At 41.0% G+C, this 27,364-nt stretch overlaps 1 protein-coding gene across 1 annotated transcript; it reads left to right on the top strand.

Moving 5' to 3' along the window:
• Positions 1–2,238: 2,238 nt before the first annotated feature.
• Positions 2,239–27,364, top strand: RAB21 (RAB21, member RAS oncogene family). The gene is made up of 7 exons (XM_082310664.1): positions 2,239–2,622; positions 7,965–8,024; positions 8,208–8,315; positions 9,858–9,921; positions 10,749–10,803; positions 11,245–11,333; positions 12,242–27,364. Exons 1-7 carry the CDS (start codon positions 2,476–2,478, stop codon positions 12,379–12,381), a joined length of 663 nt encoding a protein of 220 aa, XP_082166790.1. The 5' UTR covers positions 2,239–2,475; the 3' UTR covers positions 12,382–27,364.

Genomic DNA, 27,364 nt, shown 5'->3' with positions numbered 1-27,364 from the left:
TGGAGAAACAGAGTCTGCCAGAATTGAGCTTCAGCTGGTGTTTTACACTTTGCTGTGCCCTGTTAGAAAAACAATGCTCACAGTTATGCTGTCAGGTGCATTCAGCATATGGACTTCATATAGGGTGTCTCTCCCGTCGCCCTTTTCAAAGCTTCAGCTCTCTTTCTCGCTGGAAGATAGCCTATATTTCCACCACAGTGTTCAGTACATAATACACTTGACTTAAGACTGATGAAAAATCACCCATGCAGAAAGTACCCTTTAACCAACAAGATGTAACTGATATATGGATCATTTCTATTCAAAGGAGAACTGAAAAGTACCAATCAGGCATATTCTTCAGTATAATCCTGTGTATTTATAAAGAATGTACATAGAACCTGCTTCTGTTGAAAACAGTAAAAAGCTACAATAGGAAGGTTGTTTGCTAACAGTTTTTGAGACAGCCTTCCACACAGCCCTGTGTCTCAGCAGATGCATTTGCCACCAGTTACCCAGGAAAGCCTCAACCTGCTGGGCCCTGCAAGCAGCTTGTGCTTGGGAGCGTTGATTTCCGTCGTCTCTGGCAACCTTAATCCAAACCCCATCTTACCTCCTCCTTCTACTCAGCCTTAAAGAAGGTAACGAACGTGCCCATCAGTTTTACTGCCTGTACACAGAAGGCATGATCAACAGAAGCCAGCATCACTTTCCAGCAAGACAGTATTTTTATGGTAACTTGCTGAAACCGCTTATGTGCTAACAAAACTGGGAATTTATTTAAAGAAAAGATACTCCTGAAGATTGTGTCTGCATTGATTTTTTACCTTGTCCCGTTTCCGTTATTTACATCTGGATAAAATAAAAAGGTTTACTTTATTTACATCTGGAGAAAATAAAAACAATCCACTTTGTATGTGAACGTTATGCTGTTCAGTAATGAGGCTTCTTGCTTCAGGAAATTTGATCTTTGTTCTCCTGGATGCATTCTCTGTTCTTTCCTCTATTCTTTTTCACACACCAGAGCATTAATACTACCTGACAGAGGAAAAGGAAATTGCACTATGATGCCTTTTCATAAGCATTATTTTTCTTACCACTAAACGATCACTAGAGAGAAGTTACGCTGCAGTAGTTTGGTTTGTGAGGATTGCTTTTAATTAAGGAATGATACGCAGTTTTACAAGGCAGTTATCTAGTTCTTGAGTGTATGAAACACCACCAGACCCCCACAATCACGGAGCTCGACAGAACATTTTTCTTATGCCTTTTTCATTGCCTGTTCTCACATATCTGTTTTAAAGCATTTTATTACGGATTGTTTTTTTGCAAACATTTAAATACTCGTATAACACGGTTCGCATGGATAGAGCCACCGAAGCTGGAACAAAACCCGTGCTGGTGATGTTTATAATCTGTTTGTCAGAGGCTTTGGCCTGCTGCTCACAGGGAGAGGCCTGCCAGACACGTCTGCTGCATGTGGAAGCCTTATCGCGACATTTAAACGCAAATTCATACGCGTGTGTAAATCTTGCATGGGTTCGCATCTCTACCGCCGGTTTACTTCTAGATAAGGCAAAGCTATTTGTTAGGCGGGGGGCTGGAGCGTCGCCCCCCTCGGCGGCCTGTCTCACCGCTCCCCTCGGGACGCGTTTTGGGGAGCGGCGGGTATTTTTAGAGCCGGCGGGGGGGCAGACCGGAGGAGGAGCTCCTTCCTTCCCGCCCGCCCGCCCCACGGCGGACCTCTGCAAGCAGCTGCCTTCGCCCCAGCCGCCGCCGCTCCGGCTGCCCTGTGCGGGCAACGGAAAAACCCGGCCGCTGCCGGGAGGTGATTCACCCGGCCTGCCCCTCAGCCAGGAGGTCGCCGCCCGCAGGGCCCGGCCCGGGCCGCCGCCGCCGGCAGGCACGTCGGCGGGCACGTCCACTTACTCACACCGCTGCTCCCGCGCCCGTGCAGGCTCTCACGCCGGAGCGGAGCGGAGCGCAGCGGAGCGGAGCGGGGCCAGCCCAGCCCAGCCCAGCCCAGCCCGCCCCGCCGGCCGCGGCCCGCCGCTCCGCCCCCGCAGCCCGAGCAGGAGAGGCCGCCGCCGCCGCCGCCGCCCGCCCCGCCCCGGCTCCCGCGCAGGCCCCGCCCCCGCCCCAGCAGACTCCGCCCCTCCCCGCCCCCCTCCCCCCGCGGCTCTTGGGCGGGGCCTGTCGCCGCCGTCGCCTCCACCCCTCCCATTGGTGGCGGGGGGTGCGCGTGACTGAGCAGCGCGTGACGTAGGAGGAAGAAGACGCCATTAGGGGGAACGTTGTGTCTCTCCGCGTCCCTCCCCGCGCCCCCATCCCCGCGGCCTCAGCGGCACCTTCCCTTCCCCTCTTCTCTCCTCCCGGCGGGTCCCCGTCCCGGTGGGCGGCGGCGAGGGTGGCGGTGGCGGCGGCGCCCCGCGGCCGCGGTGCGGACCGTTGATGTGAGGCGGCGGCGGCCCGGTTCGGTTTGGCGGCGGGGCGCGGATGGCGGCGGGGGCCGGCGCGGCGGCCGGGGGCCGCAGTTTCTCCTTCAAGGTGGTGCTGCTCGGGGAGGGTTGCGTGGGGAAAACCTCCCTGGTGCTGCGCTACTGCGAGAACAAGTTCAACGACAAGCACATCACCACCCTGCAGGTGCGGGCTGGGTCGGGGGCGGGCGGGGAGACCCTGCCCGGGGCTACCGGGCCGGGGGGGAGCGGGGGGGGGTGTCCGCCGCTCTTCTCCCCTTCCCTTCCGCACCCTCTAGGACTGCTGGCCGGTGCCAGTCGGCCCCTGCGTCGCTTACCGGCCTGCCCCTTCCGCCCTGGGGCTCCGGGAGCGTTACTCCTGAAACCGGCGCTAGGGTTTCGGTACTCGCCGGCTCGGTCGCCGCTTAACGGCGGCCGGAGTGACCACTGCCGCCCTTCAGATGGTGGCTGTCCCCTGCCGAGTTTGCTGGAAGCTGATTTTCCTGTTCTCCTTAGCGCTCAAGCTTTCAGTACTTAAAGGCCTGGTTTCGGTTCTGAATGCTGTTTGTTTTTTTCCAGTTACGTATATGAATGTCTTCATTTGAATCTTGGGAAGCATGATTTGAAAGTAATGTTGTTATTGTAATAATCGGTAGTGACTGATGACTAAGTGTTTCATATGTGCTGCATTTCTGTTAATTATAGTCTTCCTCATGTTCTCAAATCCGAACACTTGAACTACCTAAATACTGCTGTTTAAAGAGAACAGCTTTCACAAAATGGTTTATGAGTTTAAGGCTTATGATTTAATAACAGAAAAGATTCTTAAGGCTTACTTGCTTGTCACGTTGTCTCCCTGAATTTTGGCCTGATTCTCAGTAGTACTGTCTGCTAATTTATAAAGAACTAAAAAGTCATGTTCCACTTACGAAATGTGATGAGGCGTCTGCTTGAAAGTAATGTTTTTTCATTACCTACTAGTGCTGAGTGGCATGTACCCCATGGTACAAAAGAAAAGGCTTATGTTGTATATGGGCTCAGAAAACATGTTTTAAACTCCATGTTGTGGGTTGTATGTTAAGTCTTTTAAGATGTCTCTGCTTTTTATTTGCAGTTACACCAGTTGCACGGTATCTTTCTTAGCAGTTGTGAGCATCTGTATGGAAGTGTAGTTATAGCACTGTAATGTATTTAATACATTAATACTTAATACTTTTTTTAGTAAATAAAGAAACAAACCCTGCAACCACGTGGGCCACTAGTGGGTTTCGAACTACTTTTGAGATACTGTGAAGTACAGAATAAATAGTAGGTGATGCCAAAAAAGAGCCTTAGGGTAGTTGTGCACTATTCCTGTGCATTTAGGGGAAAACTGTTGTGGGTTGGGTATCTCAGAAGTATTTAGTAGTGAAACTGTCCCTTAAAACTAAAGAAACATTAGAGATACACTGGAAACAACACAGGGAATGTTTCATAAACAGTACTGTTGCTTCATTTTTGCTATAAAGAGCTAAAAAGAACATGTTTTAAACTTCATTACCCTATGTTCATGATCTACTGTTGGATTAATCTATTGGTAGGTTTACTAGGTATGGTATGGCATTTATGGCAAGCTGATTGTAGCTCTGATTGCCACAGAGGTAACTGATATTTGCTATGCTACAGAAATGATTAGTAGCTTGTAGGTGTCAGAGCTGCAGCTGAAGTGTAGCACTGGGCAAAAAATAATTTAAAGTGCATGGAAAGGATCGTGTATAGCTGAATTCTCATATCCCATGTAGAAAGAGTGGAGTAGTTTGTCATGTGATGCAGCTCGGTGTTTTTTTTGTTAATCATGTTCCTTAAATCTGTAGTGGAAAACCTAAAATGAGAAGCAAAAAGTGAGTTGGAATACAGACTTGGGTCACAAATGTCATAGTGGACCTTTAAATGGCTCCAAAATGTTGACAGGAAAATGTCTCCAGATACTGTGGCTTGAGAGCTTTCAGTTTTGGCTGTCTGGAAGGGGGGGTGTGTGCCCTTGTAGAGGAGTGGAAGCGCATGCTCACACTTGAGATTTTGTTTCTCAGCTGTGATTAGGTTTCTGGTTGCTACCTGTATCTTTTAACTGACTGCATGGTGTTTCTCAACTCAATTGCTTTTCTGTTCTGAGCCTCCTTAGTCAATGTACATCTTATTGATTGTAAAATACAATGTCAGTTGCTGTTGAATCTTACTGTACCTCATGCACTTGTGAACTATTATCTTTATTATTCTTGTCTTCCTACATTTTACAGTTCTAGAACAAAGTTTTAGTAAGTTCTTCCGCTAGCAAATTAAAAAATCCCCTAAAAAACAAGATAAGGTGAAACTAGGATATCTGTTTAAGCTATGAAGTGACATTTTTGCAAAACATCCTTTTTTTTTTTTAAGATTAAAGGCCTAATCTGATATGGTGGCTTTGTTTCATGGCATCAGTTCAAAGTATTGCACCAAATTCCTTTTGTTCCAATAAAGCCAAAATTAGATAATTACTTAGCTCTTGATTCAGCAAAGGAGCCACAGTGATGAATCATATGAAAAGACTACTAGATACTGAGACAAGAGGCTCTCCATCCACAGTAATCTCTGACTTAAAGAAAAGAAAGTACTGTGTAGTGCTTTATTCCAATATGATTGCAACAAAAAGGGTGGTGAGACTGTAGCCTTCTGGAAACTTTTAGTGGTGTTGGCTGGGGCTTCCTGCAGTGTGAGCCCAGTGATGGGGGGGAGCATAGGAAGTCTTTAAATTGGTCAGTGTGAATCTTTTGGCTAATGTATATCTATGCTTTCCTGTCTGAATTCTAACGCTTAAGTATTATTTTGTTGTGACGTTAGCCTGTGTACGGCCATATAGGAGGGCTTCTTTTGTGCTAGTAACAGAAGGCTTTTAGTGAAAGGGAACTGCTTCTCTTCTCTCCCTGCACCCTTTCCCTAAATGCTAGCTAGAGGGAAATGGTGAACTGGAACTTCCTTTGAGGTTAGGAGGCTGCTGGCTTGTGTTGTTGTAGTTATGTTAGCTTCAAGTCATGTACTTAAGATACTGATGACCTGCAAATTGAAATGAAGGTAGCTACTGATTCACATAAAACATTTATCTAAAATAATGTGGAAAAGCTGATGCAGGAAAGGTGGGGTTTTTTTGCAAGCAATGAATACAATCCATAACCTGTTGTCAGACTTGGTGGGACAGTTAGAATTGGTTCCCATTGACTGAAATATTGAGGTCAGTGTTCTTGATAAAGTAATTGTAAGCTATAAATTGATAACAAGTGAACTGTGCTGGAATTGCTCCAATAATAAACCTACTGTCAAACTATTTTTTAAAACAAATTGGGTAGACACTTTCTGTTAGTTAATCACTCAAGATAAATACAACTTTTGTGTACTAATCTTTCAAATGTGTGGAGGACTGCAAAATATCCAACCCAAGAGAGCCACCGATGCGGTGCTAATCATACTATGCAGATCCTGATCGCTTTCTTTGCTGGACTTTGCATAACCTGGAAAAGGTGTCTTGGCTGTCTAAGATAGCGGGGGGTGGGGGACAACGCAAGGAGGTTCAGTGCTATATGCAGTGTTCATATGCCTGGCTTGCTTCTGAAGATGAAGCAGTCAAGGGGCAGGTGACATACACCTGCTTTTATTCAGTGACTTTCAAGAGAATCTTTTCCAGCTGGGCCTTCCTTGTGTTCTACTTGGGCCCCTTTATCAGCTCCGAACAGGACCTGATGAACATGTGAAACTGAGCTCTTAGAAGAAAGAATTAAAGGAAAGAAAAGATTTTTACAGGCACAAAAAGAGAATGGAGTTTTAGCTCTTTATAATTGCATTATCCTTTCCTTCTAAGTGTGCAAGTATTCTTCAGACCAGTCATAAGACACTAGAGTCAAAATACCAAAATTAGTAGCTTACTTCAAAGAGCTGTTTGAGATCACTTATCTTTGGATTAACTGTGGTCCTATATATGTGGGTTTTTGAAGGTCCTAGAAAAAATGAATTGTCATAGTAATGAAAACAATGTGGAAAGGAGTTACCAACTATAAGTTGTCACAACTCAGACTTAAATCTGTAATACGCAATTTGATAAATTCTTGGGAGATTAGAAAAAATGTTGAATCCTCCTCTTCTGTGTGTAATTACCTAATGCTGTCTAGACTGTGCTGATTTCAAAGACTTTGACACTCTTGGCAGCTGACTGTTTTCCTAAACTAGGTTCCTAAACTATCTCAAAACAGTAGTTAAGGCTCTTCCTTCCATGTTGGGTTCCCCCCAGATTTCTAAAAACTGCATAGTCCTCCTGTTTACCTGGTTATTTTTTGCTCTCTAACCTCAGAAGGAGTGCAGAATAGTAACCTTGCTCTTCCATGAGACAAATGGAACTCGAAGGGGGGTCTGTGTGTGTGTTAAAAGGTAGATATTAAGTGGTTTGTCTTTGGCATGTTTGCCACTGTGGCTGTAAAATGCACTTTACTGGTGGTAAATATGCCAAACTTACCCATACCTATTAATTCAAGAATGGAGCCTGCTAACAGTATTCTTCAAGTATATGAACACAGTGAAGAAGAATGAAGCATTTAATCTGTAATAGAGTATTGACTGTTTCTCACAGCATGTTCACAAAGCCTTCTGCTCATTACTAACCGTGACTACTTCAAATATCAGGTTCCAATCTTGTTATCGGGCAAGCTTTTTACACAAACTTGCCTGTAAACAGGGTATCTGATACAGGATATTGTTTCTCCTTTTTTGGTTAGGGGCCTAAGACTTTAGGTAGATTAAAACTTAATTAGTACAAATTCATCAAGTTTTAATACGGAGAGCAAGTACAATAGCTCAATGCTAAATACCCTTGCCACAATCTCCTGCGATTATTTTTTTTTTTCAGTGTCGGGGGGCGGGGGGACGGGGGATGACACCAAACCAAAAAAACCTTCCAAGCAAACAACACCACTGCCCCCAAAAGCCCCCAGAAAAGGATGGGGAGAGTTGTGGGCTCACTTCAGGGCCCACAGGGAAAAGATACAGACAAGGAAACTTGCAGAACACTAGTGTTCTGAGACGTTTAGTGATAAACTCGAACTATTTTATTTGTTCTAGTACCTCACTAATAGTGAACTACTTCACTTAATTCCTGCAAATTAAAAATCCTGTTAGCCTAGTTCCTACCCAAACTTCATGTACTCTTGTGAAACGCTTCGAGTTCAGCTTAGACTTATCAGTGTTGTGAATTCAGACTGTTTCCACACAACTGTCTTATCCTTCCCAAATCATTCAGCAAAAACATGTAGTAAATGATTGGCTTAAGCCAAATTTATTTAGAACAGACTCCTGGCAAACTATAGTGAAATGACTAACTGGTTTAGTATTGACTCAGCCTTCTGGCTTAAAGATTATTTTGATCCAGAAATCTGTCTTTTATTGATTCAGATATTTTTATTAGTAAATTAATCTGAAGTCAAATGAGACATTTGTGTACAAAACTTAACTCTAATCTGTTTTGCTTTCCAGGCATCTTTTCTTACAAAGAAGCTAAATATTGGTGGGAAAAGAGTAAACCTTGCAATATGGGTATGTTTGCTTTCCTATTTTCCCTCTCCTAGCTAAACAGAATATTTTCATGAAAAATTACTGAGGTTGACTAGAGCTCAAATGTTAGGCACTTCTTAATAAAGTAAAATTTCAAAGTATTTGGAGTTTCTTGAAGTATTGTTTGCTTTGTCTTAAATGGTAACAACTATATTTTAAATGCAGGATACAGCTGGCCAAGAAAGATTTCATGCATTGGGGCCGATCTACTACAGGGATTCTAATGGCGCTATTTTAGTATATGATATAACAGATGAAGACTCTTTTCAAAAGGTACTGGATGGATTTTTACCTCTGTGAGATGTAAACTGATTGAAAGATAATCTGTGATACAAGTGTGTAAATGGGAATCTTCTGTTTTCAGCAATAGCTATATATATATTACATTTGCAAATTTAGAGCATATAATGGAACTATACGCCTTATTAGCCTTCTTTTGAAGGCTGACTTTTTCAGTCTGCTAAAGTTCTAGCAGGGTTATTCAAAGAACACCAGAGAATTAGATGTGAGTTACCTGTGACAGGCTATAAACATAAACCAGTACTGTTGTGATAGTATGTAATACTGATCTCTACTGTATAAACCAAATTACTAAAAGATATTAAGTGACATGACCTTTTACAGATCTGCGAACTCTGAAATTGCAATACACAATAGTGGAAACATTACTTTCTCAGTGCTAATAGATATTTAGACTTCAAATCCTCATCAAAACCTGAAATTTGATGGCTAATTATTTTACAGCAGTATCAGTCTGACCAGGTGAGGTTTTTTCCAATCCTGTGTCAAATCAGTGCTTATCACTTTATAGGATGTTCCAGCTGAAAACTTGTGACACTCTTTCCTAAGTGAGTCTGTCTCTGATCAGCTTGTGGCAAAACCAGTAGGACTTCTGTGTAGAGGACTAAGAAATTGTGGTTGTATGGGCAAGGCTTGGGTTAGCAGTGATAGAAGTAGTATAAGGGTATTGTTCCACAACAGCTTAAGTAATTTAAATAGCCTGATGTAGGGCAAGTAAAGCACTTGTGCTAGCAGTTAAACTCTTGTGCCCCATCTGCAGAATTGTGATGGCTTGTGAGTACTACTTCAACTTGTGTGTTTTCATGCTGATCTCTACTTAGTAAAATTCTGTGATATCAGAACACTTAAATTCTCAGAAAAAAGAGGGAAGGTTAATTTGCAGAAGTTCTTGCATAACTACCTCTGTATCATGTATCCTAACTATTTTTAGGTTCCTGAAGTGATTGCCTCTCTTGACAACTTAAATTCCCTTAAAATAGCAGTCCCTAAGTCAATGCAGGGATCATACAACTTCAAAGCATGACAACAGAATTGATAACAGATACCTTACCATCAGCTGACTTGACACTCTTGTCCCATCTGTTCTCTCAGGAAGCAAACATCTGTTATAATCTAACTTGAACAACTCAGTTCAGGTACCTCTACCTTTAAAGTACCATTTGTGATCTGTCAGTAAGTGCCCGTTGATAAAAGATCTCATGCCTGACCTAAAGTGGCCAATGCAGTGAACTTGTTCTTTGGAGTGGGGCTAACGCAAGTGTGGTGAGTTATATTTCTGGAGTAATTGAACCATTTTATTTAAGTCATTTGCTCTTAATTTCAGCTGCAAACTGAAACATACTGAACAAGAGCCATGTGTAGCTATCTAAAGAATATTTTGTCCATCTATGTTGCTCTAAACATGTTTGTTTCAAGTTTAGAGTAAACAGCTAATGAAAGAAATGGGTCAGTTCCACAATGCCTAAGGTAGTAATATATCAAGTCAAAATAAACTTACCTCTGTTCTTTTTGCAGGTAAAAAACTGGGTTAAAGAATTAAGAAAAATGTTGGGAAATGAAATCTGTTTATGTATAGTAGGTAAGTCCTCGTAACGTGATTATAATGACTGAATTGGAAATGGTTTTTTTGATGAATAGCATCTTCCAAACACTGCTTTGACAGCTTGTACATGTGAAGGGGTAAAGCTTAGGTTAATTTCATATTTAAAATTCAGTTGGAGCTAGAAGTTTCAGTAAATCACATTGAGGAAAATAAGAGTTAGTTTTGAAAAACAAGCTGTTTAATGACACACTGTGTTGGAAGTGCATGGTACAGACACCTGCAGACTGTAGTTTAATGAAGAGAAACATAAACCTCAAGTGTGTATTATCCTTCTTGCAAGTACTCAAATGTCATGTTTTTTACTGTTCTCAGTGGCATAGACTGGATGCTAGTCTGTTTTCATAATCAAGTGCTTGGCCGGTGGAATGAGTCTTAAAGCTTGGATATTTCAATGCAAACAGAATGCAGCAGAAATACTGGATTTAGATTTAAAATTGCATCTAGTGGTTAAAACACTTTCAGGAGGACAAGATGTATGGATATTATGCAAAAACTACCTCTGCAGCACAGATAAGCTGCTCATAAATTACAAAAGAGAAGCAGAAGGCTGAATTGGTGGCTTATATGGAGGTATTTAGCTATCCTGATCTCTGTACAGAAGTCGAACTTCATCTTCGTTGCCTTTAAATGCTTGAGTGAAAGGGGATTCTTACATCATTGTGCTCCAAATTGAGACCTGTGTAAGAGTTCGTCTTTACTGGGACAGCTTGTAAGAATACAATGGTGTACAATGATTACATGACTGCTTTCTTTTGGGTAATTTTGGAGTACAAAGACTTGAAAGATTAACTTGTTTCCAACAGGTAATAAAATAGACTTGGAAAAAGAGAGACATGTTTCAGTGCAAGAAGCAGAAACGTAAGTCACACCAATTATTAATAGAAACAGTCATAGCAAGATTATGCTGGAGTAATAAACTTGTGATGCTGTTAACAACTGGCAGGCATAAACCAGCAGTGCCTAGCTGGCTGCTGTGTTAAGTGTTCTGTTGGTATCTGAGTCACAGAATGTCCTTACTGACCAAAGTGTAACTTGAGAGTTGTACATGATTAAAGTCATTTGCAGTTTAAATGCATTTCTAGACGTTAAACTTCCTTTATTTCATCTAGTGTTTTTTTCATCAGTCATGGCAGTTTTAACCACAGAATTCCTATTTTACATAAATCAGCATGTGATTTCACTGATTAATTCTGTATTTGGAATAAAACCTCTTGTGATCATCTTTTTGCTTCATGTAAAGTTGCTTAGAAAGATTTGAGTCCTTTAGTACAATGAAGTTCTGTATCTGCATTCCTACAGGTATGCCGAATCTGTTGGAGCAAAACATTATCATACTTCAGCTAAACAGAACAAAGGAATTGAAGAACTGTTTCTTGACCTTTGTAAAAGTAGGTATTTTCTCTTTTGTGGGTAAAGAGCTCATTCACAAAATGCTCAAGGCTTCAGAATGCTTAAAACCATATAGAAAAGCCTTGATGTAAACTATTACCAAGAACTGACTTAATCTGAGTCTACTTCAAGCCACTTGTGTACTGTAACAGCTATGGAAGCTTGATGTATGGATGCTTAAAATATTGCAAATTCATGCTGTACTCCAAAAATGTCTTTTTGTCATTTGTTGGAGCACTGACTGCTGGTTCACTCAGCATGCATAAATAGTAACCTGAAATCAAACTTCATGTGACTGGTCTCACTACTGCCTGCTTCAAACCTTCTTTCAACCTCTTTAAAAAATCTTCTCAAATGATGTTAATTACAAATCATGAACTTGAAGTTCTAATGATGCAAATTTTACACAGCAGTCTAAGCAAATGGTAAACATCATGGAATGCGGGATAAAAGCATTGCAACACAGGGAAGTTGTCCTATTCGTTGTGTTCTTAGATACAAGAATTTAAGCAAAACTTCACCTGCATGTCTGAAGAGCAGGTTGGGGATTTTTGTGGGGGGTGGCGTGGTGTGTGTGTGGGGAGGTTCTTCTTTGGGGCTTTTTTTAACAGAATGTTCTTGATATGGATGGGCAAATGTATCTTTTGAAGTCACTAACTCCAAAACATTTGAGCATCTAAGGTCTACCCTAGTCAACAGGAGCTGCTGAATGTTTGGTGCTTTAGGAAGATGATTTAAGTATGTTCTTTCAGCTATGCCATGTGATACCTGAGTACTTAATTCTGCATAATAAATAGAACCAGTCTTGCTGAACTCTGTCTCTGTGCATGTAACTCAAATAGATTAAGATCTCAGTCTTGTGTAAAAATGCAGTGCAATAAAATCTAATAGATTTCTTCCTTTACAGGAATGATAGAAACTGCTCAAGTGGATGAAAGAGCAAGAGGCAATGGTTCCAGTCAGTCAGGAATAGCAAGGCGAGGTGTACAGATCATTGATGATGAACCACAAGTACAGAGCAGTGGAGGGTGCTGTTCTTCTGGATAATTATAAAACTGTGCATCACTGCCCTCTCAATATGAAGACTGCCATATTCCAAGTCACGCATTCTTTACCAATGGAGTAATAGAATTAACAGTATTTAAAAATAATCACATGTAACACTGCAGAGACCTTAAGTGCTAAACTAGTGGCATCTGTGACCAGAGAATTGGCATTTTCTACAGTGGTTAACAAAGCAATTACCAATGGCCTTTTTACATATTTTTCTTTAATGAGGAATAATATGCATGTAGAAAAGACCTACTTAAAGGCTTCATTTATATTCTTTTAAATCAGATCATTATTTAATAACTTATATACATTGTTGTTGGAATGGTATACGTTTTTGCAGCTCTTTGTATTTTGTGGTAGATTGAATTGTATCACTTCTAAAATGCAAATTGATTTTTTTTTTTAAATTAGCAGATATCTGAAGTAATATTTTTGCAGGGCCTCCACAAGCCTATAACTGTCAACTACTTTGATATATTCTGTTCATCCTGTATGCCAAGCTGGTAAAATACATTGTAAATTACGTATTAAATATTTTATCTGCTTTTACAATTGCAGGTGCAGAAATATGTACATCAGTCTTGTCAGTGATTGTGAAGTGAATAAGTCAGTGAAAGATGCAAGCTTTTCATGTGTACTGTTGAATTGCTCATTCTATTCCCCCAACCTGAAAACAGCTTTTTTTGGTACATTCATAGCTACAGCATTTTTTTAAAGCCTTTTCTGGCAAGCAGCAGTATTTAGAGTATGCCCTTAGCGGGAAGAGAATGCTTCCTTAGACTGCTGTTTAATATTGAGGTGTTTCACTCCCAGCTAAAACAGTTGGCGCATGCATATCTCTTACCTCTGCAGTTACTTTGGCCTCAGAATATCCCCAGAAAGTCAAAGCAACTTTAGCCTTCATCTGTCTGGTAGCTAGTAAACCAGATGCAAGGAAAACTCTTAAGCTGCATTAATACATTTGTGTCCCAAGACAGCATTGTAAACTATTAATGAGCATAATTCCCCCCCCCCCCCCCCATATTGCAGGGCTTGAGTGAACCAATGAATTGGCATTAACTAGAACTGCTTCTGATTTGGAGTGATTAAATGGAAGATATGAAACTTGCCAGATGTAATTGTAACTTTGGAGATACTAGACAGAACTGAACTTAGTCCTGACTTGCTCTTTCTCTTGTAAAGCGTTTTGAAGCCCACTTAAGTTTTCGGAGGAGGGTTTTCACAAAAAGTGTATAAACTACTATCAAAGAAACACAAATGGTGGTAGCTGAAACTTCAAAATGTTTTGTGCTCTGACTTTTTTACTTAAGTTGTCATGCTTGGAAAAACAGTAAAGGTGATGTCTATGACAAAATAGAATATTCCTTGGCCTTCCTTTTTCTGAAGGGTAGAATTAGTATTGCATATGAATGCATTGAATGGTGTGGGTATGTTCCGATGCACAAAAGGAGTAGTAATAGTAGTAACTAATCAGTCTGACGTGTAAGAGAAGTGTGCTGTCTTCAGTCTGATTTTTATTTTCTCTGAAATAATAGATGGCTTTGATACAGACTGGTCCTGGTGCATTTTTTTCCCTTTCTGCCTAAACTGTGGTGTAGATACTTTCTCTTAAGCTACCATTGCTGTGCTCTTCTGACATGACTGTATGCATGATGGACAAAAGTGATCTTTTCATGCTAGTGAAGATAAAGTTTCTTGACTGCACAGAGCTTTGGTGTGAATCTAAAATTCATGATTATACGTGTGTATATGTAGCAACACCATTAAGTTAACATTATCGTATTATATCTAACTTAACAGTGAGCCTTGCCAAAGCTGAAAAACAGGTCAGCTTGATTTAAAACCAGTACCTTCAAATCCATACAGTTAGATGAAAGTCAGTCTTGTAAGTGATACAATATTGATACAAGGAGTGAAACTGGCAAGACTCTGTTCAAGACTGGAATCTCCTCATAATAGGAGTGGCAGCTGCTTTGATTCAAATGTCATGTTTTGCAGAAGTGGGGGAAAAAAACAACCAAACAACCTAGCCTCAACTAGACTTGATAAGCAGATGAGTCATGAGGGCTTACCTACACCAGAGTATGTGTGTTCAGAGCAGAGCTTTCTCCACTTTGTTGGAGTGGACAGATGCAGTTCTGGTCTGGAAATTAATACTAGGTGTTTACCCAAGAGAATGTTACGTTTGACTACTTTGAAGTAGCAGCAGTGTGTAGAATGTATTTTTCTGCCTGCAGCTAAAGAGTTTTTCTTTAGTGTATTCTGTGGTAGGGGCATTCTTTGACTTCTGTCAATTACAAAATTAAGAAAGCCGTGTTGATACTAACTCTTAAGTCTCTTACAAAACTAAAACTATTACTACTGGAAACTTAGGTGAGGGTAAAGAAGCTTACGATTTTGTATAATTAAAAAGGTTCTGGTTGCTATTAGCAAAATATATTTTTTTTTTTAATAAATTCTCAGAAGTTACTTTTCTTACTTAAGCTACAGCATGAAAAATACTTTCTGGAAACCTTCCTGTTTAAGCTGCAGTTTGGGTAGACCTTATGTAACTTAAAACCTGTGCTTAGCAGGGTATCATTATATTGCTTTACAAAAAAAAGTATAGTTTCATGAAGTCAGGGAAGTTGGTTTCCAAGACACAAGTAAAAACATTATGGATTGTTTAGACTGATTAACATAAGACTTAAGCTATTCATAGTCAGCAAACAAAATATAACAGTTCCAGGGAAAAGCATCTTTGAGTGTTCTTTGCATTAAATACATAGGACAGCACAGATAGCTTGGTTTTCTATATTTGAGCAGGATCTTACTCAAGTAACCTGGTACTACTATGGTGTGGCTTGGTTTTCAAGAGTCTTGCATTTGCTGGAACCTTGCTGAAATAAAATCTAACAAATGAAAGTCCAAATACTCACTTACTGCTGCATTAATCTCTATTGGGAGTTATTTATGGACACTGTTTTACTGCACTTAGACTATAGTTCAGAAGTTATAAAAGACCAGATAGACTGATTCAGACAAGGACACTAATAAATTCAGATGTGTAGTGCTTGGAGATGAGTGTAACTAGCTGTAAAGATTAGGGGCGGTGACTTCACCTGGTTTGCAGTGATCTCGCATGTGGTTCCAAAATGGGGACATCCAATGTCCAGATAAACTGTATTGGCTGGTCTCTTGAAGCAGTCAAGTAATTGAGTGTTACCTTGATTACAGGCTTTTCTTCAATGTTCACACATTGTGGACAGGCATTCTTGCTGTTAAAAAGTATCCCTTAGCCCTTTTTTATCCTGCCACTTCGGTTGTTCTGGGTGTTTAACTTGTACCTCTGCCTACAGCTCTTGAAGAACCTAGTAATTCAATTTCTACTTCAGATTCCAAGCCAGATGAAACAAGATTTGCAAAAAGGTATGAGGTCATGGAAGGTGGCTGGAGCTCAAATGGAGTTCCTTGAAAATGTTGGGTGCTGTCAGAGAAAAACAGTTTAAAGAAGGTAAGAGGAATGGCAGGCCTGCTTGGGGACAAATGGAGGTCAGGAATCTCCGCAAGCTGAAAGCAGTTAAGTGGTATGAATGATAGAGTATGGGAATAAGAGAGTTGGAGTCAGCCCCCTCTCTGTTATTTTTCTGCTTTTGTGGAAGGAAGAAAGTAGAAAGAAAAAGGCAAGTAAGAAAAACTGAAGGTGCTGGTAGTGGGCTGCTGAGTGAGGTGCAGAGTTCACCGTTTCTTGGTGGAGTTGCTAGCATGTCTTCTCAGTAATGGTAGTTGCCTAATTCAAGACTTAAGTTTACTTCCTAGGTTGTTTTTCCTTCTGTGAAATACCACTTTTGCTTCACTAAACAGAATACAACTAACTGAACAGACTTTCAGACACAATACTAACCTACTTAAAACTTCATTACAATATGCTAATTTATGAGTTACTTACAGTTAACTGACTTGTTAATCTTAGTTTGCATCAAAGCTTAGGATATTTTTTTTTTTCCTGACAAGTCAGGAAATATATCTTGAAGTGAGGATAACTTTTACTACAGTTGTGTCAAGGAGTTGCAGATGAAGATCGAGATCTTTGGCACTAGTTGCTGCACAAGCTCAACAAGGACAGCCCCAAAACTAGCTCTCTTTCAACTGTGCTGAGCACTGTTGCTCATGCTGCTCTTTGGGGGATTCTGCTCAACACCAGGATTTTTCCTCTATTTAGGACAAACCTGTGCATCTCAGTGATGTAGCTGTCTACTGAGTTTAGGCTTCTTCTATCAAATAACAACAATGTATACTCTTCCTTCTTGTGTTTTTGGAGCTGTCATTGGCCACCGTATTGAGCAGAGTGAGATGGAGAAACGATTTTGAGAGTTGTGGAGAATCTGGTATGTTTCTTGTCTTGAAATGGCTTGAAAAGTGAGAATATATGAAACTGTCATCATTATGAAAAAGGTATGATTCTGTCCAAGATAACTGAAAATGCTTTGGCTTGGAGAAAGTTTTACTGTAATCTGATTAAAATGATAAATTGCTCTGCTTCCAAAATGAAAATTTATTTCAAGTTGATCTCTTTTGATTCTTAATTTTTTCCCAAGACTTAAGTTTACCAAACTCGGCCATACCTTCAATTGATTGGCATGTTCTGCAGCCCTAAAATAATGCCTATAACTGTAGGGAGGAGTGGTGTACTCATTCATATTCCACTGGACAGTTTGGAGCTTTTGATTGTATTTCTTCGATACCAGGATGTTGAAAGATAGACTGCAAAGATAATTGTTTCCATCTATTTCCACTGCTTTGTGCACTCAGGCAAGCAGCATGACCCGATGCAGCTGCAGAGTGAACGTGGAGAGAGGGCTTCGGTCCCTCTCTTCCTGCTTGTTGGCTGCACTGGTCCTTGCTGTTAGTGAATTACTACTACAGGAAACTCTCCATGCCGGAGATCCCCCTGTACAAGAAAGGAAACATACATGTTCTCCGCTTGCTTCTCTAACTCTTCTAGGCGGTGACAGGACTACAGCAGTAATACCCAGTTCCTCTCAGTTTGAGAACATTGTTTTTTCTCAAGAGGGGCTTTTCTTACTTCTTGACAAGTCATTTTTTTTCAGTGTATCTCGTCTCACTGATCTCTTGGAAGGGGTTTTAATACTTCATTGTAGATCACCCAGAAGCAATGCAATTTGAAAGTATGACAACAAAGGATGATGAGTATCAGCATTGCAACAATCTTCCCCAGCAATTGGTCACAGCCTGCCTCCAAACCAGTGAAGAGAGAGTATTGGAAGTTTAATGGCGAGTCCTTGTGACCTTGGTACCTCACTCCTGATTCTTGGATGTTGGAAGTGACTTAGAAGAAATCCAAGTTGAGAGGATTGGAGAGGGAAAGGACTACTTTCTCATCTCTTGCCAAGTAGCTGATATCCAGTGACAGATCCAAATTCATGTTACAGTTCTCTTTTGAGCTTTTGAAACTTAAATTCCAGACCCTTCTTCCAGTTAACCATCACTCCATTCTGAAAGGTCAACAAATTTGGGACTCACAGTGGAAGAGAACAAGTAGTTTCTCTTTTTCAGAACAGGAAACTTAGGAAACTGCCTAATCAGGCTTATCTTAGTGGAAAGAGAAGAGGAAAGCACTTGATACCTAAAGAATTAAGTGCTGTCAGTGCTATTTGATCATACAGGCATTACAGTGATTGTCTTACTGGATTTTTCTCATCAGATAAGGTCATTGAGCTTATCAGGGTCAATCAAGTAGAATAGTTTTCTTTGAACCCAGAAAAAATGTTAGCAGGGCAAAAGTCAACACTGAAAAGGAGAGCATTTTTAGTGTCAGGTAATTTGACACTGTCAAATGTTGTAGGAATATTCCATTTGGCATTTGTGGACAAAAATTTTGGGAAAAAAAAAAAAGTGTCTAGCAGAGGCTTCACAAACCTTAACTTTCCCAGTGCGTTGTTGCAGGTGGAGTTCTTAAATACGTCTTAGAGTATTTTATATACCAGTGCATTTACATTAAGATAGTTTTGTGATAAATTAATTCCAAATGATCAATCAACTAGGGAAACAAGAACTTCTTTAGCATGACTGCTAGTCTATCAATGCCTAATATTAAAAGTGAAAATGCATGTAAGTGGAAATGGATCAATAAAAAGGAGAAAAAAAAATGTGTATTGAAAATCAATACAAGAGAACAGAGCTGGAAATTCTTGTTACTGTCATATCTGAAAATTGTTCTCTCTTACATTTTAGTAAGTCACAGAACTTGAAACTTGATGAACAGTCTAATAAAGTGGCCCTGAATTACTGGAGGCTGGGGCAGTGGCCTGGCTTACAAAGAGATTTTGGTAAAAACTGAGACCACAGGTGTTTTATGTTACAAACACAATAACAAATTTCTGAACTCATCTGAGTGTGATGTGATGAAAGATGGCTTTAAGATGCCAAACCAGGCTCAGTGAGGTTGCTCTCCATTATGCTAGCATACACCCCACAGACTGTAGTGTGAGCGAGGACCCATCAAAATGCAGCTTGGATTCTCAAAACTGGTCTTTGGCAGCCCAGAACAGTTGATGAGGAAGAAGCAGTTGCTGTTGAACCACATTTGACAGTTTAATGATAGCCCCAGGCACACTGCCTGTATGCCAAGGGAGCAGCAAAAACAAGTTGGACATGGAACCAAGGCTCAAGACTGGGAGTTTTCCACCAATTATGTGTTTGTATCTTAATGATGTTGTACCTCCACAATGAATGTTTGTGCACACTCCCCTAGTGAAAATTGCTGTTCAGCTGATGCTGTGATTTTTGAACTGGATGGACACTGAGTGAAAACAGCAAGCAACAGGAAACGCAGGGCAAGATGAGGGAGTTTGTACAGTTCCTGCTTTGGCTGTTCCTAGCCCTTTCACTTGCATTTTTAAAAAGTCAGTAGCTATATCCGGCTATCTTTGTGTCAGGAAGTGTATTTTCTATTTGGTGAGATTTTTTTTTTTTTTTTTGGTCAAGAAACTAAAATCTTAAGAGCTTTTTAGAGTAAATGTAGTTCCTTCGCAGATTTAGCCTTTCCAAAGGACTGTCAGCATCTCATTACAGGGTCTATATTAAATGGTGAAGAGCAAGTGTGCTGCATGTAGTTACACCCTGCAATCGGAGTCCTATGGTGAATGTTTCAGATAACAAGAGGAAGCAGAGTATCCAATGTACCTCTGATTACCAGCCTACTCTCCCATTGTTTTGTGATATAGAGTAATTGCAAAACAATCCTCAATCGTAAGGTGTGCCCATACTGGTTAGAGAAGTTGGTTTGAGGCTTAAAATGACACTAAATTGTACTGACACTAAATTGATTAGGGCGTTCGAGGAATCTTGACCATCCTTTCAGAATGTGAATACTGCAGTGCTTGGCACCATGGGACACTGATTCTTTTTCAGGGACTTAGGGATTTCAGCTTGGGAAGTGGAGCGATCTCTGAAGTGGATTATGATGGCAAGTTAAGAGAAAGCAGGAAGTATTGTGTCAGTAGCACGGACCCATCCTTAGCATTGCTTTCTCAACAGCTGGGATGAAATACAGCATTGACTACCCTTATGCGAAAACAATTGTTCCATTAGCTTCCTGCTCTTTCCAGGAAATGTTGCCGGTTGTTGGTGGTGTAACGCATACGTACAAGCGATGGAGTTACTACTATTTGTCTTTGCTCTCTGCATTCCTAGCTCTGGCAATGCTAGTCTGTGCTGACTGGCAAACAACAGATCATTTTCTGTTTAGTCATCACTCTCGGATAGCTTCCAACTAGTCTCTGTAGAGGCTGATGCAATCACGAATCTCTCCTTGCACGACAAATGCAGAGCATTTCATGTTGGTATCTGCTCTGTTTCTTTTATATTTAAAAAAAGTTTCTTGTCCCACTGAGAGAATAAAGCTATTGTAAACTTGTGATCAGTTGTACCAACCATAATGTTTTCTTATGACAAATCTTGTATGTTTTGGGTTGTTTCATATTCTGGAATTCTATTAATACTTGATATGTATAGATAAAAAAATATCAGGTTCACAAACAAGAACTCACAGCTGTGGTTATGGATACACAAAACGTGACATAGTGCAAGTACTTGAAGAAAGCTCATCATCCGCTGTACTGCCTTCATGTCTTGTTACATCTCCATGCCTTCACATTCTAAATACAAATAAATGCTGGTGGGGAAAGGGATTTCCTTCCTTTTAAATTCAGTCTGTGTACTTAATTTCTTTGTCCCTATCCTTGCCTGACCTTGTGGCAGAAGGCAGCTGAGCGTGGAACTTTACTATACCTGCATGCTTTACTTGTGCAGGTTAGTTTTTTTTTATGTTTTCTTAGAGGAATAGGTTAGGAAGGCTATTTCTCAGTTTCTACATTGAGGTAGAGACAATTACTGAGTAGAGAAGATCCTAACTGGTCCCAGAGGCTACATTTTTACTGGCAAAGAAATTAGGCCAGGGTACATAAGGAGCTCTGGCCTCATGAGCAAATGGCACAGTATAGCTTTCATCCAGGTGGCAAAAGTCCTCTTCTGCCCTTTAAATCATATTTACATGCTGCCTGCTTGCAGTGGCTGTGCTGTTCACAATGCTGCGTCTAGGTATTAGTCTATGAGAAACCTAAATGATATGGGCTATTGCTATATAAAAGAGCATGCTGATGATTAAACATCAAGGCTGACTGTGGGTCAGTACCCCAGGTTTACTTGGTTGACTTGAATGGATGTAGCCAGAGCCTGATCTCTCTCCTGCTCTCCTAACTGTGGAGTAGGACAGGACGATTCTTTTTTTACCTTTTCCTCTTGTATGTGGGAAACAAGAGCATGTGACAGCTAAATCCTGGGATATCTCCTTTATTGTCTATAACATAATCCAGGCTGAGGACTGGTACCTCTTAGAATATGAGGAACTCAAGAGAAGCCTGGTCTGCAGCTTCCTCCTGGGTGTCCTGCTGCACCCAGAGCCTGTGACAGCACCCCATTTACTGTCTGCTTGTGATCCATGACAAACTGGAGTAGCCTGGAAAAGTTGTTGGTTGCATCTGTCAAAGTAAGGCTTGGAATATATCCATTTCCTGTGAGCAGAAGAAAAGGTCAAAGGGAAAGATATCTTTGGCACTGTTTGTTTCTCTGCTGTGGGGTTTTTGTTTTTACAAATTAAGCCTGTGATGGAGACTTGACAGAATCCGCACTTGTCTTGTGCGCGCCAGGTTTTCATGTGGTTGTGCATGTGGGCAGCTGACACTTCTGAATACAGGAATGGATCTTGGAACTCTGCTGAAATAGCTGTGTGAACAACAACAACAATAGCAGCTGCTGCAGCTCTTGGCATAGCAATAATAGCTATGCTTGCAGCTGTGACAGCAACAGAAACCCCAGGAAAGCCAGGAACACTTTCTGGCTGTGCAGCCAGTGCTGGCTGGGGTGCTCTGACTGCCTTTATGTGGCAGAAGATTCCTTATTAGAGCAGATGGCTGCTTAAAATCCAATGAAGAGTGAGCCACCAAGCTGAAGATACCCTCCTTCTTAGATTCCCATCTGTGTAGCATGCGAAGGGTTGGACTTTAGCAGAGAGCTACAGACTGCCCTATCGCTTTCTTAATGGGCTTATGGAGAAGGGAGAGGAACCTGCTAGCACTATGTCAGCCTGTGGAACTTGGTGTTGTGCATTATTCAGGTTTGTAAACTGAAATAACGTAATGCACCATTGCAGGCTGGGGACTGACTGCCTGGAAAGCAGCTTTGCAGAGAAGGATCCGAGTGTCATGGTGCACAACAAGTTGGCTATGAGCCAGCACAGAAGGCCAATGGCATCCTGGGCTGCATCAGGAAGAGCACTGCCAGCAGGCTGAGGCAGGTGATCCTTCCCCTCAGCCCTGGTGAGAGACTTACGGAGTGCTGGGGCTAGCGCTGGGCTCCCCAGTGCAAGAGAGACATGGACATCCTGGAGCAAGGCCTGTGAAGGGCTATCAAAGATGATTAGGAGACTGGACCATCTGTCATACGAAGAGAGGCCGACAGAGGTGGGACTGTTCAGTCTCAAGAAGGCTCAGGACATCTTGTGAGCATTTAAAAATACATTATGAGAGGGAGGAAAGAAGGCGGAGCTGGACTCTCTCAGTGGTGAAAGGACAAGATGAAATGGACACATTGAAATACAAGAAATTCCATTTAAGCATAAGAAAAATCTTTTTCACTCTAAGGGTAGCCAAACACTGGAACAGCTTGCCCTGGAAAGTTGTGGTGTCTCTGTCCTTGGAGGCACTCAAAACCTAACTGGACAAGGCCCTGAACAATCTGATCTGTTCTGCTCTGCAATCTCATTTGCAATCTGCTCTGGGCAGGAAGGTTAGACTAGATGATCTCTAAAGGTCCCTGCCAACCTCAACCTTTCTGTGATCCTGTGATATTACAACCTGATAGCAAAGAGTCATTTTGCTCTCCATCTTGAATAACGATATGCTTGTTATGCAATGATAGTTTACAAAAGAACAAGGGAGAAGGGCCCAAGAGGGATGTCTGGTAGATTGGGCAACTAGCTAGAAAGTGGTCGTATGTCTCATGAAGTAAATTGTTCCGTGGGACTGAGAGGTCTCTGAAACACTCCTGCCTTCTTGACAGTGAGGCAAGTGGTGACTGGGACACAGAGAGCAGCATGGTAGGACAGGAAACCCAGGAAGAGTCCTGTGGGACCTGTTGGTCATTCACGAAAGAAACTTAGAGCAGAAACTCCTTTCCTATGTCTGGTGGAAGGAGAAGGGAGCTGCATTGAACACATCTCCCTCAAAAGAAAGTAAAGTCTCAATGCTAAGCCTGAAAAGTCTCAAGCTTGACTTTAAGGCACCTCTGAGAGAAGACTTCTCTGAGAAATAGAAAGAACAAGCCTGGTGGTTGTGTGAGGACTATCACTTAGTGAGAATTAATTTCAAACTCAGGGGTGCAATTCAGTGGGACTGATACCAAGCTGTGTTTGGGAGTAATGGATGATTCCCAAGGACTGGAGTGGTCCTAAGGCCAGATGAGAAAAAAATGTATTGAATTTTAATGCTTTAAATAGATGACAAGCTGAAGATTAGTCCCTTGCCCTGTATGAATGGCACTCTTCCAATGACTTTACACATATACTCTGGTACCATATAGTCCTGTGATGTTTTCCAACAAAATGTTATTAACTTCGGAAATGTAAGCATTAACTGATGCCCAGCAGTAATACAAATGGGATTTAGCTTTTAATTCTTTACTTAGTTGACAGCTCCTTCAGGTAATGCTGTGCTGCTCCCTGTTCTGGTTGCACAACAGGAGTGGAAGCTTTTCATTTGGGCTTGTTTCACCACCTTTGAAGGCTATCTTTTCCTCTGTTACGGTGCTTCTTGGGAAATTCCCGAGAATCAAAGATTTAAAATATCTTTAAATAAAGATAAATATGTTTCTAACCATTCTTCCATTGGCATACAGTGTTTCTCTGTACAGCTATTTTTCAGAATTACTTATATGTTGCTTTTGTTGTGTACCTGTATATTTGCAAGACGATGGCCCCATCTGCTTGTACATTTTAAAGTCTATATTTGAAGACTGAAGGAGCTTCTTCATTCTAATATCTTGCTTTTGAACTGCATGTTGAGTAGGGCTGGGCACAATTCTAGATCCAAAGATCAGGAATGTTTTAAGGCTAGGTTTTAGTCAGGTCATTGTTTTCCCATGTTTTTTGCTCAAGGCTTATCCAGAACTCCATGATGCTTCTGTAAGCATTCAGGCTCCATTGAGCTTCAGGGATGTTCAAGTATTTGCTGGTCAATTTTTTTTTTCAAAATTGTACCTTTCTTATACCTCTTGTCTTCTCCAAGTCTAGTCTCCAAAGCCCTAGCTCCTGCTTTTCTTAGGAAATAATGGAAAATAGTTATGTCCCTTTGGTCAGGTTTTGAGCTACAACACCCTAGTACAAACACTGATTACCGAGCACAGGTCTGGCAACAATAACCAGTCCTTAGAAACTAAATAATCTTTATCTAGATTAAATTAACTCTTAACAGCCAAAACCAGGACAGTAAGTTTAAGAAAATCAGTTTAGAAATAATTCATTATTTCCTGGATATTTTCACATCTCCGTCTCTCAAAAATTTATTCTCTTTCTCTGTGTTAGTCTGTCCCCTGCTAAGTGATCCTTTTCTCCCATCCTTCTTCTGAAGAGCACTTTTGCCGTTATTTACAGTTGTAGTTCCATGTTTGGCAAAGCAACTCTGATTTTGTGTATAGATATATAAACCCATTGTATTAAACCCCTTCTCCCCTCACAAAAGATGTACAGGATCTGTTCCACACTGCTCACATCTCACGTGGAGTCTGCACCTTAGTATTCTCCAGTTCCCACTCAGTTTCTGTTCTCATTGAGTGACCGTACAAATGAATACAGGAATGCTGGAAGCTTAAGGGAAAATGTATAGAGGAGCACAGGTTAGCATTCAGTGAGCCTACAGAGACACTGTCATTAACTGTTAATTAGCATGTGATGAAAACACTGAAAGAAGAAACTTTTAGTAGTAGTATTACTGTAGTATCTTAAAAATCTCATAAAGGAACAAGATCCTGCTGTGCTAGATTCTTTAGCTTGGTCTCTAACTCAGGTAAATAAGTGAATTTGAATAGCAATCTCTTGAACTGCCTTTCCCTTAAACGACCACATTTGTTGAAAAGCAGCCACTAACCCTCATTTGAGTCAGGAATAAACAAGCTTTTTCAATCATCCGCAGTGGAGAAAATGGAAAACACTTGTCTTGTTCAGAGCAGGATCTTCTGTAAGCGTGTCACACTGAGCATGTCTCTAACTCCCATGTACTGGTTTTGGTCCCTCTTTCAGTCCTTCAGCTGAGAATCATGCTTCACAGCTGACTGCAGGGTGCCTCTGCAGTTGTGTTTCTGAGTCTGCCAAGAGGTCATACACTCTTGTCACAAAGCAAAAGTGACCCTGAGCAATCTGACCCAACTACTAAATTTGTCCTGCTTTGAGTAGCGAGGTGGACCAGATGACATACAAAAGTTCCTTCCAACCTAAATTATTTTATGATCATATGAAAAATAAGGACTCTGTCCAGTCCTGCTGCCAATGAAAGAATAAGTAAGAAACAACACGTGGATGCAGACACACAGAACAGACAAGGAAACAATGAGACAGTGTAGTGGTCAGCACCATCAGTGGTGGTTTTAGTTCATCAACCATCTACTCGATACCAATCTTTGGGATACATTTTCTAGCAAAAGGGAGGACAGGATTTAAAGAATAATAATGAGACAGCTTGGTGCACTTCTAAGGGAGTTTTTGCCCTGCAGAAAGGTCAGCTTGAGGAAAAAGCCTTCCATACAACTTCTTGCGTGAAAATTTTACAAATAATAGGCAAAGTCTAGCACTGAGTTGACCTGATGTGGAAGCTGAATCTTTGGCAGTGAGTGAGAGTGGGAGGTAATCTTCCTTAAAATGAGGAAGGGCATTTTATATTGGGCCCTAGAGAAGGGTGAGAGTTGGTAGATGGACAGAAGGAGCTAGATGAGAGGGTTAAAGTGATATGGGCTAGATGAATGACCCTTGCAAAAGCATTCTGCAGGAGTCCAAATAGATTAAAATGGTGTTGGTCAGTGTCAGCAAACAGAATGTTAAAAGAAAAAAATGTTTAGCTGTGTGGATAGACAGGAAAAGCTATGCTTTGGAGCTGCTGTACAAGAAAAAAGTCTGCAAGGGAGCTAGCTATAATGTGAAAGAGAATCCAGAGAGATCTCTAAGACTAAGGCATCAACCAAGCTGTAGGCCTTGGAGACAGATGGGTATTGATATTGAAGAGAGAGATGGGTGCCAAGAGAGTCTGGAGGAGGATAAAACCATCTTGTCCGTTAGCTGCCTGCAGATGATAAAAAAAGATTTTAATTTGGATCAGGATTAATGGCTGTAGTAAAAATAAAGCAGTGAGTCATGAGATAAATATATATTTATTGACACAATTACCTACAAAGAGAGGGAGGCTTTGACTGAAAATGCTAATGATCAAGTCCAAGAGACAGGAGAACTAGAAGATGGCAGTCATACTGGTGAAGAGGGCAGACTTCAAGGAGTCTGTTGTAGATTGTGATATAGGCTAACGAAGCTGAGATGGGAATCTGAATTCTGAGCTTCTCCTAGGAAAAGAACTTTGAAAGAAACCTTGACAAAGCAGTTTCAATGGAGTGCCAGAATGAGAGCATGCAATGGAGCTAAGGGAAGGATGTCACAGTGTTCACTGCAGACTTCAGGGAGCTGAGAGATGAAAAGGAAGTGGAGAGAGGAATAGGATTACACATGGGTGTGTAACTAAACTGTGATTATATTGCAAGGAGAAAGAAAGAAAGGAAAGTGATAAGAAAGGGAAAGGATGAAAATGAACACATGGGAGAACAAATGAGATGAAACCAGCGTGGGTATGGAAGACAGCAAATGGCAATTTAACCTCTCAAAGCAATTCATTCATGGTGATGCATTTCCACTGTGTAGCCTTCTTCCTTGTATTCACCTTAACACTCAGTTGTGTTCTTACTAAATTCAAAGAAAAGGACCACCATAGCTATGCTGTCCATTTTTGCTACACCCATACAGCTTCCCAGACTTAGATATTACTACAAGGACTTGTGTTCTCACTGCAGTTTTATTTTCTCATCTTTATGCATGTTTATACACAGAGAGTCACAACAGGCTCTCACAACTTTGAAGCAAATCAGTATTTGTATCGAGACTTAGCAAATCTGGTTTCCCATGGTAAAAAGTACAGTATGGGTGTTAACCTAGCCAAATGAGTTTTTGAGAAGTCAGAAGCAATTTATGCCATTTTATGAGACAAAAAAGACCAAATTACCTTTGCTCCTTCAGAGTAACAAGTCGTTTCCCTGTGAGCATCTCATTCATCTGTTTCAAATAAACAATATTTGGGGGACATACTGTTTGCTCAAAATATTTTATGAT

Source organism: Platalea leucorodia (genome assembly GCF_965183815.1).
Source record: "Platalea leucorodia genome assembly, chromosome: 4".
Classification (NCBI taxonomy): Eukaryota; Metazoa; Chordata; class Aves; order Pelecaniformes; family Threskiornithidae; genus Platalea; species Platalea leucorodia.
The sequence above is the reverse complement of the archived record's forward strand: the minus strand, read 5'-3'. Positions and strand labels throughout refer to the sequence as shown.